The 15976-nt window shown below is 44.8% G+C and overlaps 2 protein-coding genes across 2 annotated transcripts in view; one reads left to right on the forward strand and one right to left on the reverse strand.

Annotated features, from left to right (window-relative positions):
• Window positions 1–123: 123 nt before the first annotated feature.
• LOC311017328 (neuropeptide Y receptor type 2-like) lies at window positions 124–5589 on the forward strand. Its single transcript, XM_084015579.1, has 2 exons — window positions 124–1337; window positions 2390–5589. The coding sequence occupies exons 1-2, from the start codon at window positions 288–290 to the stop codon at window positions 2543–2545; spliced, it is 1206 nt and encodes a 401-aa protein (XP_083871705.1). The 5' UTR covers window positions 124–287; the 3' UTR covers window positions 2546–5589.
• Window positions 5590–5636: 47 nt separating this feature from the next.
• Window positions 5637–15976, reverse strand: part of kcnd3 (potassium voltage-gated channel, Shal-related subfamily, member 3) — a 109882-nt gene continuing 99542 nt past the window's right edge. Inside the window, exons 4-8 of the mRNA XM_084015778.1 lie at window positions 15387–15488; window positions 12609–12641; window positions 12158–12250; window positions 9465–9721; window positions 5637–6213 (exon numbers count right to left, since the gene is read on the reverse strand). Of these exons, the coding sequence (XP_083871904.1) occupies window positions 6039–6213; window positions 9465–9721; window positions 12158–12250; window positions 12609–12641; window positions 15387–15488 (660 nt within the window). The 3' untranslated portion in view covers window positions 5637–6038. The remainder of the gene's footprint in view (window positions 6214–9464; window positions 9722–12157; window positions 12251–12608; window positions 12642–15386; window positions 15489–15976) is intronic.

A 15976-nucleotide genomic window follows, 5' to 3' on the forward strand; every position in this document is an offset into this window, starting at 1 on the left:
ATCTGGTCCTCTATAGTCCTGCATCTCTAGTTTGAACTTTAGATCCCACTCTCTGACCAGCTGATGAAGATGAAGAGGAGGTCAGCAGGACAAGGTCACGCGCTCCTGATTGCAGACCAATCAACCAATCAGTGCACAGCAAAGGGCCAGCACTCTTGAATAATTAACTCCAACGCGAGGACCACTTCAGCCCCACGTGACCTCCTGTCGCCGGTTCTGTCGAAGCTGCAGCATCAAGGGGGGGACCCAGTTCCCGTACTCAGTCCGGACCTGAACCGGGTACGGTCATGGACGCGCGCGCTCCCCGCAACGAGACGACCGCGCACCTGGAGACCCGCGCGTTCTTCATATTCAACTGCACGGTCCTCGCCCTGACGCTGGTCCTGGGTCTGCCCGGGAACCTGTGGGTCTGCTGGGTGGTGTTCCGGACCCGGAGCCTGCAGACCTTCAACAACGCGCTGCTGGTCTGCCTGGCCGCCAGCGACCTGCTCAAGTGCGCCGTGGACACGCCGCTGCTGCTCTTCTCCTTCCTGCGCTACGGCGGCGGCGCGCACACGGGGCCCGTGTCCGCGCCCGTGTGCACGCTGCAGCAGTTCACGTACGCGCTGTGCAGCTGCGTCCAGCTGCTGACGCTGGTCAGCATCAGCGTGGAGCGCTTCCAGGCCATCGCGTACCCGTTCCAGACCGAGAGGAGGAAGGCCCGGGTCCGGCTGTGGATCCTGTCCATCTGGGGGTGCGGGGCCCTGCTGGCCCTCACCTCCCTGGCCCTCTCCGAGAAGCCGCTCTTCTACATGCTGTGCCGTCCGCACCTCGGGGGCCGCGGAGACCAGCGCCCCCAGTACTCGGACCCGTTTGGACCCTACGTGCTGGTCCCGGTCTGGGGTCTGTCCCTGACGGTCATCGTGGTCCACTACGTGCGGATATTCGTGGTCGTGCGGCAGCACCGGAAGAAGGTGTTCCGTCGGGGGGTCCAGCTGAGGCCCACGGTGTCGGAGTCCGCCTGGGGCTGGATGATTCCCGTCTCGGCCCCGAGGGGCCCTCTGCACGGCTCCTCCAGGCCGCCGCCCCCCCGCAGGACGCTGCTCCTGGTGCGGGAGGCCGGTGGGGGCTCGTCCACGGGGGGCGCCCCGGTGAGACCACCGGCTAGACCACCGGCTAGACTCCCGGAGATCGTGGGGGCCGTGTGCCTCCTGACCCCCGGGGCCAAGGAGCGCGGGAAGAAGCAGCTGGAGGGGAAGCTGGCGCAGCGCTTCGGGTACATCATCATCGCCTTCACGCTCTTCTGGGTCCCCATGGTGGTCCTGCTGCTCCTCAACGTCTTCTCCTGGCAGGACCAGGTGAGTGGACCAGGTCTTATTCACAACTGTAAGAAACCCAGTCTAGACCGGTCTCATGTAGACCAGTCTAATGTGAACCAGTCTCATGTAGACCAGTCTCATGTGAACCAGTCTCATGTAGACCAGTCTTATGTAGACCAGTCTCATGTAGACCAGTCTAATGTGAGTCTAATGCGAACCAGTCTCATGTAGACCAGTCTTATGTAGACTAGTCTAATGTGAACCAGTCTCATGTAGACCAGTCTAATGTAGACTAGTCTAATGTGAACCAGTCTCATGTAGACCAGAAACGAAGGTTTACAAGATTAGAAACCTCTTTCCACATGATACTCGTAGTATTACTTCTACTACATTACTTCTGGTATATTAGTACTAGTACTATTACTACTAGTGCTGAAGATAATAAAAATAATAATAGTTGTCATAACAATAATAATCATGATGAGAATGATGCTGATAATAAGTATTCAGAAAAGCTTATTATTAATTATAATTGATTATTCATAATAATTAATAATATAATTATTAGGCTATTAATGGTAATTGATAGGACTTATATAGTGCTTTTTGTCATGGTGATAATCATCATTATTAAAATGAAGATGATAATAATTATGATTAAAATAATAAGTTGCGATACCAATAGTCATGATGAGCACGATGCTGATATTTATAATGAATAATAATAGTGCAGATAATGATGATAATAATTATAATAATAAATAAAAACCAAATAATGCTCAGACATCAGAGATATCAAACTAAGATTCGTAGCATTAATAAAAGTGTTTCTGTAGCGATCTCTCAGTAGTAAAAGTGAGACAATGCGTCGTCACGGCAACCGATGTCATCAATTAATACTGACGGTTAAGTAACCGATTAAAAGTGACAAAACCAGCAACACAAAGATGTGAATTTGAACCACTTTCCACAAAGACTCAGCCGATGTATTCAAGGGTTATTATGGGATGTTGCTGTGTGTGTGTGTGTGTGCGTGTGTGTGTGCGTGTGTGTGTGTGTGTGTGTGTGTGTGTGTGTGTGTGTGTGTCTAGCTGCTGATGGAGCTGGAGACGTCGGCCGTGGTGCTGACCTGCATGCAGGCGGCCGTCGACCCGCTCATCTACACCCTCGTCACCCGGCAGTTCCGCTCCGAGCTCAGCAAGGTCCTGTCCTCCGTCCCCCGGTGCCCCCTCAGACCAGGACCCTGAGACCGGGACCCTGAGACCGAGGACCCCCCCACCCCCCAAAGAAAGCCCTCTGGACATTTAGTGAAGAAGAAAGCCCCGACAGATTGGTGTATTTGTGGCAGATATAGATGTTTTATCAGGCGTTTCACAGTTCGGGGACACAAGACAAGGTCATAAATAATATCCAACACCTGACGAGATACAGCAGAGTCTGAACAACGACACGTGGCATAGGAGGGCAAAGCAAAGAGAGAGAGGGAGGGAAACAGAGCGAGCCCGTTCAAAAGAAGACAGAGTACAGAACAGAGAGAGAGACGAACACAACCACAGACCTGGTTCTGGTCCTCGGGAAATAAAATATACCATTTTGACACTTTTTTTTATAGAGCGAGAAAAATATGTTTTTTTTTTTTTACATAATAATAATAATTCAGAATGTGTCGTTTTTCAAAAAGAAAAAAAAAAAGTGCAGCGGACACAAAACAACCTGCCTTTGGAAACAGGAGAAGCGGTAAATAACTCACGTTTTAATCACAACAAAGAAATGATAAATACAGGGAAACCTCCCTCCTGCCAGCGTGTCCTGCCCTCGTCCTGGTTCTCAGGAGACCCTCCTCCTGGTTCTCAGGAGACCCCCGTTCTGGTTCTCAGGAGACCCTGAAGGTCCCACTAGGAGGCTGCAGATATGACTTTTTTAAAAATGACACTAAAATAAGCTTGTCTGTGCTTGTCTTCTTCTTTTTTCTTCTTTTATACTGCAGGTAGATCTGCACAGTCGGACTACACTAACACTGGGTCTAGGCGGCAGTTGTCACTGGTGTACAGTACTAAGTTACCAGCAGTAGTAGGACTCCTCTGCTATAGGTGGGGTCAGAGTCCTGGTCCTGCTCTCTAGGATGTGTTTTTTTAAAAAGGGGGTTGAGTCTAAATTCAGGATCAAAAAGGGAACTTAGTCTAATGATGTTCTATATTTCCACATATCGGCTGATATGATGATAACGTGTGTTTGTTTGGTTAAAGTCGAGCTGAAAGTCATTTTCTTTTCTTTTTATTTATTATGTCGACGTCTTGACATTTTGTTTGTCTCCATTAAGTTTTTTTTTGCAACCAGTAGAAGGAAGTGACCATATTTGGACTGTTGGAGGAGCGACGGGTGGATCTGACGAACACAAAGCGGCAGAGCACCACCCTTACTGGATCTGGATCCATGTGGATTCTGGTGAGAAGCTGTTAAAAAAGTTAGCTTCTATAATTCAAGGTCAGTGTTAAAGTCATCCTAGTAGCTAACTAGCATTGGTAGCGTGGTAGCAACCTGTCAATCAGAAGGTAAGCCCCGCCCCCTCAAGCATCCCCTGCTTTCTGGTCTGGTGGACTCTAAATGGACCATAATGTACTAAATGAACATCATGCTGGATTGAAGAAGACTTGAAACTAGAGATTGAGACCATAAACTCATGTTTACAATGTTTACTGAGATAATACATCAAGAGAGAAGTAGGACCATTTTCTCATAGACTTCTATACAACCAGAGAGGAGTCGCCCCCTGGTGGCCAGCAGAGAGAATGCAGCTTTAAGGCACTTCCGCATGGCTTCCCTTTGCCACCTCCTCAAAATCCAATATTCTTTTTTTCTTCCTGGCAAAACAAAAAAATATGACACGTGTTTTAAATCAGCTAGGACCGACCAATGATATCACGCCGTCCATCCATCAACCAATCAGACGGCACATCCCGTTTCACTCTGAAACACGTCGCCATGCGCAAGATAAAAACGTATGTTTCAGCTCGACTTTAAGCTTTTCAGGCGTCTCCACATTAAGGTATTAAATACTTATTTTTTTAAAAGCCGGTTGCTGCTAGTTTGACAGAAATAAAATGTAATATTAGTCCGATTTCCATATTGCTTGTGGAATAATGCTCTGGATGTTGGAAGGCGTCTCTGGTCCTGCTGCCCGTGTGCTCTTGATCGACATCTCGTTTCGGACCACAAGGAGGCGCTGCTGCTGCGTCGTGAAAAAAAGGATCGACCTGTACGTTAAAAGGTCACCGTCCGTCGTTACAAAGGTCGACTGATGGGGCTTTCGATGATTACTGAAGTTACACGCTGGGTGTGGAAACCGATGGTTTTGTTTGTCTTTTTGTTGTTTTCTCGCCGTCTACGACACACTTTCCCTGCGTTTAAGTTCTCCAGAAGATAAAAGTCAAAAATAAAATCCTTTGTGAAACACCGAGGAGGACAAAAAGTACAAACACCAAGTTTTTCCTAAACCACGTAAGAGTACACATACCAACAACTTTTTTGGAAGAAAAAAAATGCCTGCTGTTTTTTTTAAAGGGGAGGGGGGAAGAAAAAACGTCGACAGCTATAAAGACTACTGAAAGCATACTGTTGTTCACACAGGAGGGCGAGATACAACAGGATAACAACAAGAGAGAGAGAGAGAGAAAGACAGACTGAGGGAGAAAGAGAGAGAACGAGAAGACAGCTTCACTTCTGCCAAACGATGCTCAAATATTACAAAATATTCTATTAACAATATTCACACACGCACACACACACACACACATCTCCGGGGCTCAGGACGCGTTGGTGTCAGAAACACTCAGCCAACAACGCCTTGTGCTTTTTAATAGTGTTGATTTGAATTTTTTTTTAAGTTATTTGAGGTGTGTCGGGCTGTAGGGAGGGAAAAGAGCGGGGAAAAATGGAAATAGATCTCGCAACAGGCACATGTCGTGTAAAAAGGCTCGCGGCCGAGTATTTCTGACAGGAACGCAGTCTGGCGACAAACTCTTTTTTTCAGAGTGGCAGCTGAAACAGATCTAACGCATAGCTGAGACCTGCGGGAGAGACTTCCAGAAAGAGTTGAAAAAACGCATTCACGCTGCACGTCATAGCAAAAGAAAACAAAAAAACCCACCGCCATCCACGCCACGTCTCCATCAGAGACGACTTTCACTCAGGTGGACCTGGAAAGAATAAGGGGCTGTGTTTTACCTTATCGGCAAAGTGGACCAAAGTGACACAAAACAAAAGGGGCGGGGCTAAATCAGAGGAAAGGAAAGGAAAGTTCTAATTTTTTTTTCTTTGGGGGGGGGTTCTTCCTAACTATAACTGGAGAGGAAATCATAAAAAAGGTGCTTTGTGCACAGTGACACATGACTTGAACTCATCGCCGACGCGCCTCCTCATCTAAAATGACTCACACACACACACACACACACACACACACACACACACACACACACACACACACACACACACACACACATTCACACACCAGCATACACAACCACTAACATGAACACACTGTATCTAAAAGCCATCCCTCTCTGTCTCTGTACGGGGGAGTCCATGTCGTTACAGTACATGACCAGCAGAGGGCGGGCTCCACCACGGGCCCAGACCAAGGACTCTGAACGCCTTTCCTCCTCCTCTGTCGCTCCTGGTCCTCCTCCTCCTCCTCCTCTTGTCCCCTCTCAGTCTGTCTCCACGAGTCTTTTTTACGTGTCTTCACAGCGCCGACACCTTCACAACGTTCTGGTGGGCGGGGCCCGCGGGCAGGTGGGCGTCGCCGTCGGGCGTGGTCACCGGCGGCGTGGGGATGCTGATGATCGCCGTGGTGATCTGGCTGCTCTGGCAGTTCAGGGATGCTGGCTCGTCCACGCGCATGTTCAGACTGGAGCGGCTGCCGGGAGGAGAGGAGGACGTTAATATAGTTAATATGGCGAATTTTGAGCCATATTGTTTGTATAAGAATAAAAAAAATAAAAATAAATATAGTTGGTACACATGGAAACATTTCATGACCAATAAAGAGTTTTTCTTTTGACAGCTACTGGCTTTTATTGTGTCACACAAAAGAAGTGTTTCCTTTTTACACCTTTCAAAGTGAACAGGCGCCTTCAAAAACACTCAGGTGTAAATATAAAAGTGTTGATTTTAGTGTCAAACCCACTGGGAGTCGACACCCAACTCTCAACCACGTCACCTACAGGTGATGAAGGCAGGAAGGCTACAGAACTCCATAGTAAAAGTTTGGATTAAAATGATGAAATTTAAACACAAAAATAACCCAAAAATCATATTTATGTTCAGTAATGAAGTATTTGTACTTCCTTCCCACCTCTATATAATATAGAGACAATTACACAACTCTAAACATATAGATTTATTTCTGGTTGTGTGAATGTGAATGACGTCAGCTGACAGGAAATAAACATGCAGGCTGTTGCGTAGCAACACAATTACGTTGAAACTGAGCATTTCAGACCTGGGGGGTGAAATACAGGTGTTGATACATAACATTCAGCTTTTAATAATAGATTTTTTGACTATGACACCCAGTTCGTAATACTGCAATTATATTATCTGATTTTTTTTTTTACATTTTAATATATTAAGATTTTATTAATCACTGCCTTATGTGCCTTCTCATGACTGTCTGTGAAACCTCGCCCTGATTCTTGGCATTTTCTGTTGCTGTGATATGAAAGACATCTGTTATTAATCTGTGTAACACGCCGTCTGGGCGTTATGCTGCTACTGTAGCGTCTGCTGAATGAATAACAAGAGAAAAATACTAAAATAAAAATGTTTACTGTTAGTATTACTGTTGAATATTAAGACAAAAATGAAAAGGAATGTTTATAACATCAGAAAGATTATTAATTATTCACAAAAACAAGGAAAATAATAATAATAATTAATAAAGTATGTTAAGAATCTGTATGTTTGATTATTGACCCCCTGCCTTTATTAAAATTAAAATATGCCACTTTTAAACTAGGCTCAGTGACTCAAATTGGCCCAGGGGGGGGGGGCGCAACGTTTTCCTACTTTGCGCATGCGTAGTCGGTCAGTTGATCAACGACGCGCCCCACATGTCACGTGACATCATCCACTCCCTCTCGCTACGGTTCGGCGCCACTCGGCGCACTTCGTAGTAGCAGCTAGCGGCTAACGAGGATATCTTACCTGAAAAAAGAGCCGATAAACTAGCAGCTAACAGCTAACGGCTAACGGGGATAGTTTAGGCAAAACAAGGAACCTTCTGACAGTAAACCAGCACGTGACCTGCTGGATCTTAGTTGGCGGGAAGGGGGGGAACAGGTGACGTCAAACGGAGGACAACGGAATATGTCTTTGCCGTCTCCGCAGCTGACGGTGGCCTTGACACGGCCGAGGCGAGGCTACATGTCGGCAAAGCTGTGGAAGAGTTAGCCGTGCTAAGTTAGCCACACGGCAATCTTATTAAAGATCGCGTAACGCGACTTCGAGGCTGATTCAGGAAGGTTAGTCGACCGAAGTCGCTTTTTCTGGGCCGATACCGATTATTACTAAGATGTTTGAACCTATACTTGTCTGCAGTAACACCTGTCAGAGAAATGTAACTAATCAAAGTTGGTTTATACTGGACAAACTAAAAACTCACAACTTTATTTAATCAAAGTTGTTCTGAACTTGACTTTCTCTCCACAACCACAACTGTGGCGGAGGACCTTTCAAAGCCTGGCAGGATGGAGCAGAACGGTCTGTTGTGACTTTTGTAAAGGAAAGTGATGGATGTGAAGAATAGATCTGGACTTATTCAACACACCCACATATCTGTCCAGAGGGAACAACCCATGGACTTCCTCTACAAATAAAGTAAGTGCCTTTCTCTTAATTATACAAAAAAAAAAAGAAGGAATAAATTATATGTGTAGGGGCTGTGCTGAAAAATTCAACGCTGCATTTGTCATGTTGGCATTCAAATTGTTTTAACGTACAGAAACATTGTGTAAGGATGGAGCTCAGTCGCTGCAGTTGTCTTAGTCCAAAATATTTAAAGTTTAATATTTATTGAAGAAGAGAAAGATGTGTATATTATATTATATATCAGTGACCACTAAATAGAGCCAAATTTAATTTAAATTCATTACGTTGACAGAGGCCTTTTATGATGTACATACACATAGTTTTTACATATGGAGGGTGATCCCAAAAATAATACTTTTTTTTGTTGTTGTGATTTGTGAAAGCGTAAACCATTGATATTCAAATTATGTATATTTTAAATGAAGTCAGTGATGTTATTAAAGGGGGCTTCTAACCGTGATCGACCCTGTATGTTGGCATTTAGCCTTCCAAACAACATTTTACTGATGTCAAAGAACACGGGTGCTTCGTAGCAACCTAACAGCACCCCCTCTTTTAGGGTGATGACATCATAAAATAAGATGACCGATTTGCATCTTCTTTTGAAACCCTCAATAAAAAAAAAAGACTCGGCACAGCCCTAATATATATATATAAAATGTATTTATTTAGTAGTGTATGTTGTCCTTCCATGCCCTCGATCTTTATTTCTCTCCTTTTTCCCATTATCTTGGTCATTATGTGTGTTTTTATTGTGCATTTAAATGAAGAAGCTGTTTTCCACTGGTGCGCCGACACCAATATTTCTCTGTTTTCACTGTCCTGGTGCGCCGTCACCAGGTGCTCACTTTGTGTGGTTTTCCGTAAGCTTTGTGTATTTTAAAGGAGAGAATGAGCAGTCTCTTCTGCTGCGCTGAAACCAAGCACACTTTCTTTTCTCTTTATACTCGTTTGTGATTTTTTTCAGAGAGCTTTTGTGCATTTAAACAAAAAATATGTTTTCAACTGGTGCGCTGACACCAATATAACTCTCTCAGTGTTCAGTGTATTCTGGTTCCTCCAGCTGTAGTAAACCAGCCCATGTGGGTCTTGCTAGATCCAGCTTGGTGAAATCCACCGAGCACCTCTGGATGATGTCATGATGATGTCATGAACCCAGACAGGACGGTGTTTGGTTTCCTGGTGGATCTGGGACTTCAATGTGTACAAAGCCGTGATGATGATGAGGATGATGAGGATTCAGCTGTGATGGAGGGAACCTGGGGTCTGTATGGAGGTTTTACCCTAGGCTGAGCTCACCTGGTGCTGAGGGGCTGGATGTGGATGGTGCTGAGCTCCTGCAGGCCTTGGTGCGTGTGCGCGTGGGTCAAAGGCTGCATGTGTGCCGGGCCGCTGGCGTTGGGTAAAGGGCTGTGGAGCTTCTTGCTGCGGCGGGTGCAGCACGTGCCCGTCACGCCGTCCTGGCTGGCGAGGGAGGGGCTCCGGGACGGGTAGTTCTGCAGCCCCGCCTCCAGGTAACTCTGCTGGTAATACTGCTCGTCCACAAACTCGTGGTTCTGCAACGAGAACATTCATATCCATAACCTCGCTGCGTATGGCTTGATGCCGTCTGTTTCACACGAGCCTGGGTCAATAATCCTCTAGGAATCTGTCGTGTTGAATTAAATGTTTTTTTTAGCGTTGGATCTTAGCTCAGAATCCATGTTTCACAGCAAGTTCCTATAATCACTTGTATGTCAAAGAGGTCACGGGTAGTGATGAACCCACAAAGACTCATTGATTATTGAATACACACGAAGATTTAGTGTCACAACACGCAGTTTACAGGACGTCTCTCATTCTTGCAGTTTCCAAACCAGCCTGCTTTTCTTACCCACAATCCTTCTGTGCAGCGGATATATGAGCAAGAGGGTCAAAGTTTGATTTTCCATCACAATGATCCTGGATAAAATTGCGATTCACAATATTATATAAGATCCTTTTTAGTGGGAATAAATCATAAGGTCTCCCTGCGTAAATAAAGGATAAATACATCATTTTTGTATCCTGCATTTAATATAAATCACTCTATTCATTTCACTTTTTTCTCTGATTGTCCTGATAATGAGATTCACCACCAGTTGTTTTTAATTTATTTTTTATCTGGATCCGTGATAAAGTCTTATATCGTCCCATGCAACAGTGTGGGCTTTTGAGGGGCAGCTGCAGTGTGCACTAAGGGTGAAAATGAAAAGTGTGCCGTTGGGAACGCAGCTAATATGTCGGTGTTGCTGCTACAGCGTCTTCATCTTCTGTACTGTGAGTGAAACGGGACGTTGGAGTGGCGTTCAGTCACAAGAGGGATTTACATCAATCTCCTTTCATTCCATTGAACATCTAACAAGCACAACCACAGAGCAGTTTTTTCCCTTTTCGCTAAAAGTTTGATTGATTTAAAATCGGTTGGTATACTTTACTCAAGCTCACAGTTTAAAAGGGAACAAAACTATGTTGGATTTTGATGTCAAAATATGAAGAATTAGATTTTTTATAATTATGTCTGTATATATCTGGCGACTTCACTGCTGTTTCCTACGGTGTGATACGAGTGTGTGAGTTTATGCTAAATCTTAATGTTGTCTGTAAACTTGGTATCATGGCAACGGTGCACAGAAATATAGATTGCTTTGAGTGGGAGTGTCCTTTCTATTCCTGTTGTATTTCTATGAAAACTTGTTTTAAGTGACCAGCTGTAAACGGTTTAACTTCATGCTGACCTCCATGTCGTCCACTTTCACACACATCAGCTGCAGCAGTGTGTGCTTTAATTCTACCTTGTGAACAGACAGTGTGTAGAGGCCGGTCTGTCATCAGGGAAACGCAGCGTACGCACATATAATATATGGCCGGCACTTATTTTCAACGTAGGGACGACAGGACCTCATCCTGATGTCAGTTAGTTTCTCTGTGACTCTGGGAAAAACGAAACCAGCTTGTGTACGTTGTTTTGATTGAACATGAGGAGAGATATTATTGTGATATTATTATTAACATAGAAAGGTTAAATGTGTGTGTATACCTCTATTTATGTTAATTCATCCTCAAAAATAGCTCAATAAATAATACATTTCTTTACACTTATTTACAAAAAAGAAAACAATCTGAGAAAACGAGATAAATAAAAAAACCCGTTCATAAAACCAAGAGAAACAATGCAAAGAAAAAAAATGAAAACCAAACCCAATTGCACAAAGAATACCAAGCAAACTCAAGATTGCAAACAACTAAGCCACACAAAAGCAAATCAATTCTTTGCAGATTAGATTTGAAAATGAATCGGTTAGCCAATAAAAGTCTCAATGCAAGACTAATGACTCTCAGCCAATAAGACCAAAACAGTGTTCAACAAGCATCTGTCATTGTTATTATTATACATCAGCATAACGTGTGTGTGTCTGTGTGTGTGTGTGTGTCTGTGTCTGTCTGTGTCTGTGTGTGTCTGTGTGTGTGTGTGTGTGTGTGTGTGTGTCTGTGTGTCTGTGTGTGTGTGTGTGTGTGTCTGTGTCTGTGTCTGTGTGTGTGTGTGTCTGTGTCTGTGTCTGTGTCTGTGTCTGTGTGTGTGTGTGTGTGTGTGTGTGTGTGTGTGTGTGTGTGTCTGTGTGTCTGTGTGTGTGTGTGTGTGTGTGTGTTTGTGTGTGTGTGTGTCTGTCTGTGTGTGTGTGTCTGTGTCTGTGTCTGTGTCTGTGTCTGTGTGTGTGTGTGTGTGTGTGTGTGTGTCTGTGTGTGTGTGTGTGTGTGTGTCTGTGTCTGTGTCTGTGTGTGTGTGTCTGTGTGTGTCTGTGTCTGTGTCTGTGTCTGTGTCTGTGTGTGTGTGTGTCTGTGTGTGTCTGTGTCTGTGTCTGTGTCTGTGTGTGTGTGTGTGTGTGTGTGTGTGTGTGTGTGTGTCTCTGTCTGTGTGTGTGTGTGTGTGTGTGTGTGTCTCTGTCTGTGTGTGTGTGTGTGTGTGTACTCACAGTGGTTTTCTCCAGACAGTGCAGCAGGTGGTGGTGCTGGCTTTCTAATAGAGAGGTGGACTTGCATAACTGCTGCTCCTCCTCAGTAGAGCTCTGTCACGCACACACACACACACACACACACACACACACACACACACACACACACACACACACACACACATTTTTTATTTATAACAAAACACAAATCAACGTTTTTACCTGTCATTTTTACATTTTGCTGGGAACTTTGCATTCATACGTATCAGTGTAATTCTCTTCTTCTGTTTGACATTTCTGATTTGTTTCATGTACGTTTTCAAACATTTAATGTGTGTTTTTGATCGTTAACGATCCAGTAAAGATATAAACTAGAACGAGTGACCGTGCTATGTTTTGATATGTAGTTGTCGCTGTGAAGGACGACACTAATCAGATGTGGGAGATGCACGGCCGCCTTCTGTCTGGTCACCTGATCTGAGAGGTTCATCTTGTATGGAAGTTGCTTCGGTTGGAGAGGGAGACAAAAGGGACAACAGACGGGAAGAGTTAGAATGCGTGGTTACAGACGAGAACAGACGGCGGTCAGTAATGCCAGTCGGACGATATTACTATTCTGACCCCGAGAGCCACGCCTGCTAACGTCAGTGGAGCCGGAGCATCGATCGGCCCTGGAAGGGAGACTCGCCCTTAATGGATCTACAGATGTGTTTGTGTGTGTATACACATGTATACACACACACACACACACACACACACATATATATATATATATATATACACACACACGATCGATTCACATACATATCTCCATGGTGACATTTCACCTCCCATCTCTGTTATTGCTCAGGCAGCTCGTTAACGACTTGTTTTCCATATTCCTTCTGTGTACGCCGGCTCTACTCCTGGCTCCGGTGGCGGTTCGGATGCAAAGCTCGTGAGTCAAAGAACGTGAAAGTAGAGACCAGCGACGACGACGTTTGATTGTAAATATTGAAATCTTTCTCAAACGGTGTGTTTGAGGGCCCACGTTACGATATCATCACGATACTTGTGCTGCCTTCACATGGTATGGGAATTATGGTAAATACGAGTTGCAGACTCTGAGATTGCATATGACTGTTTTTTTATAGGACAATAACATCTCGTTTAATGTGATGAACAAGTGCAATAATAAGTAGACTGAATAGGATTGGATTCATACAAAGATGTTGTTTACCACAGCTGGAAGGTGCTGGAAAAGCATGGAAATGCACCTTGAAATGCTTGAAAGGTGCTTGAATATTGCCACGATAAACATTGTGATACTGTTGCTGAAAAGATAATTTTTCTTCTCCCTCTTCAGTGTTTGTATTCTATTAATCCAATAAATCATCCGTCTGCTAGGTCTGGAGGAACTTGTATAAAACATTTGATCTGTGCAGACTAGAAAGATCATATTCAGCCTCATATTATGTGTTTGTTTTATGTACACCCTGATTTATATTAGCAGAATATTTGAAAATAGGATTTGAAGTTTAATATCCTGATACATCCAACTTCTAAGTAGCGTTTTGAGAAACGCTAGCACTCAGCAAACACAGATTACTCCACGTTATTGTTGTAAATATTGGCCATAGGAGCCTCTCTTTGATCCTGGGAAGACGTGTTTCCACTATATTGCAGGATGCCGTCATTGTTCTTGTCAGACGGAGAGCACTTTCACCCATCCAGACTTTCAGCGGGTTGCATCAGTCTTCCCCAGTAGAATCCGTGCTGGAGCTGTTTATAAAACAACAAAGCCTAAAAACTCCCGCCCTGATCCTGAACGCTCCGCAGCACCGCCGCGAGGCAACTAAAATGCCATGTTTGGAAGATTTGTAATGGCAATTTTTGCCGTTTGTTCAGCGGAGCGGCTGACTGGTTGCTGTAAGCCGACGCTGCGTTTACTGAGCGGGTACATTTCCTCTCTGAGCAGTAAAACACAGGTGTTTAGCCTTCGTTATTTCCGTCCTTCTATACACGCAAAAAGCCCGTATCAGCAGCCTGTCTGGAGGCGGCGGCGTGCTCTCACCACCCGGGTGGCCGCCATACTGCAGGAGGCCGGAAACAGCTTGATCCGCCGAGCAACAACAACACCGCCGCCGCTTAATAGATGCCTTTAAATCATACTTAAGTTGGACAACAATGAATATTTAAAAGGGCAGGCATGCATCTTTAAACACGCTGTTAACTGTTCGGACATAGCCGGTGACATGTAAGACGAGGCACATTATATATTAAACAAACAAGCGTATCGAATGTTGCTCTCTTTTAACCGTATTTATGGAAATCTGTATTTTCATGGTTGAAAATTGATATTTCAATATTCCGTTTATTACTAATCTGTGTCATGAAATAGGAGAACGTTAACGCCCTCTAATCTAATCCATGCTGTGGATTAAAATGAAATGTTGGGGTTCTGATTGATTCAGGGTGGCTAACGGTAGCTAATGTTACCGGCTGCCCACTTTTCATTTCTTTTCAGAAGGATTGGACTTTGGCTCAGACCTGAGGGGGGATTTAATGCTTGTTAGTAAAGTGGTGAATGTGAACATTAATATTCATTTAGTAGTCTTAAGGAAACAGCATCCATATTAATAAAGCCGCATTTACTGGAACTATAAACGACAAATAAATATATTTTTATTCGTCTCATAAATTATACAAACCGCAAAGTGACTTTAATAAAAAACTTTGTAACTTTAAACTGTGTCCAGAAGTAAAAAATTAAAAACATTTGATACGGTGCAGACAGGCTCACAATGAAGGCGACTGGACACACTATAGAAACACTGCAGCCTTTTCAGGGAATCAATATGAGTCCAGAGCTTCATCCGGCCCGAGTGTGAGCAAACCGTCAGGATTCTGTCCGTTGCTATCGGAGCGTTGGGAGAGGCAGGAAGTAGAAGCGCTTGTTTCTTGTTTTGGCGCCGTGTCAGCCCCGGGGCCACGACAGTGCTCGTGCACCGCAGCGTTTTTGGCGAAGGCGAGGAGGAGCATCCTCCAGTTCGTGTTTACATTTCCTGCTGCACTGCCCGGAGCGTGTTCCCCAGCCGGCCAGCTGAGCTCAAACAGCTCGCTGATTATCGGATGAGATCACAGCTAGCCGCTCTGATGGGACGCCGCCGGTGCTTTCTAGGAATTGATAATATAACACCCGCATCCAATTAACCCGTTTTATTCCCGAGGAGACGCAGAGATGGGAACTTACAACGCCGCGGCGTCTTACCGTGAACTCCAGAGCCTCGTTGAACAGGCCGTTGCGTTTGCTGTGGAGGAAGGCGTTGGAGCTCCCCGTCTTGGAGATTCGTATCCTGGCCAGCCGGGCTTTCTGCAAAGACCAGAAGACAACATAAGACCACCTGTGAGTCACCTGTGAGTCACCTGACACATCCCACGGGTTTCAGCTGCAGCGCGGTCACGTGCGACTCAGACGCGTGCTGCTGAAGCATTCGCTCTGATCTCCTGTGATAAACCTCGCTCTGATCTCCTGTGATACTTCTGAATGATTTATGGCGGCTACATGAAAAAAAAAAAAATCTTTCTTTGGGTTTGAAATCAGAGAGGAGAGAGGAAGCTCGGATCCTGGTGAATTAAGTAGCTGTGTGTCATTCTGCGTTTAAAATATTGAGTTAAATTTATTATCTTTCCCCCCCAGGAGGATCATGCAATGTCTGCACATGTCTGTGAGTGAGTGTGCTCCTCTACGTCTGTCCACAGCTCATCTCACATGCTGCTGCAGCAAACTGAATGATGGTTTGGATAGAAATGTGTGTGTGTGTGTGTGTGTGTGTGTGTGTGTGTGTGTATGAGTCATTC

This window comes from Eutrigla gurnardus, assembly GCF_963514095.1.
Source record: "Eutrigla gurnardus genome assembly, chromosome: 8".
Lineage (NCBI taxonomy): Eukaryota > Metazoa > Chordata > Actinopteri > Perciformes > Triglidae > Eutrigla > Eutrigla gurnardus.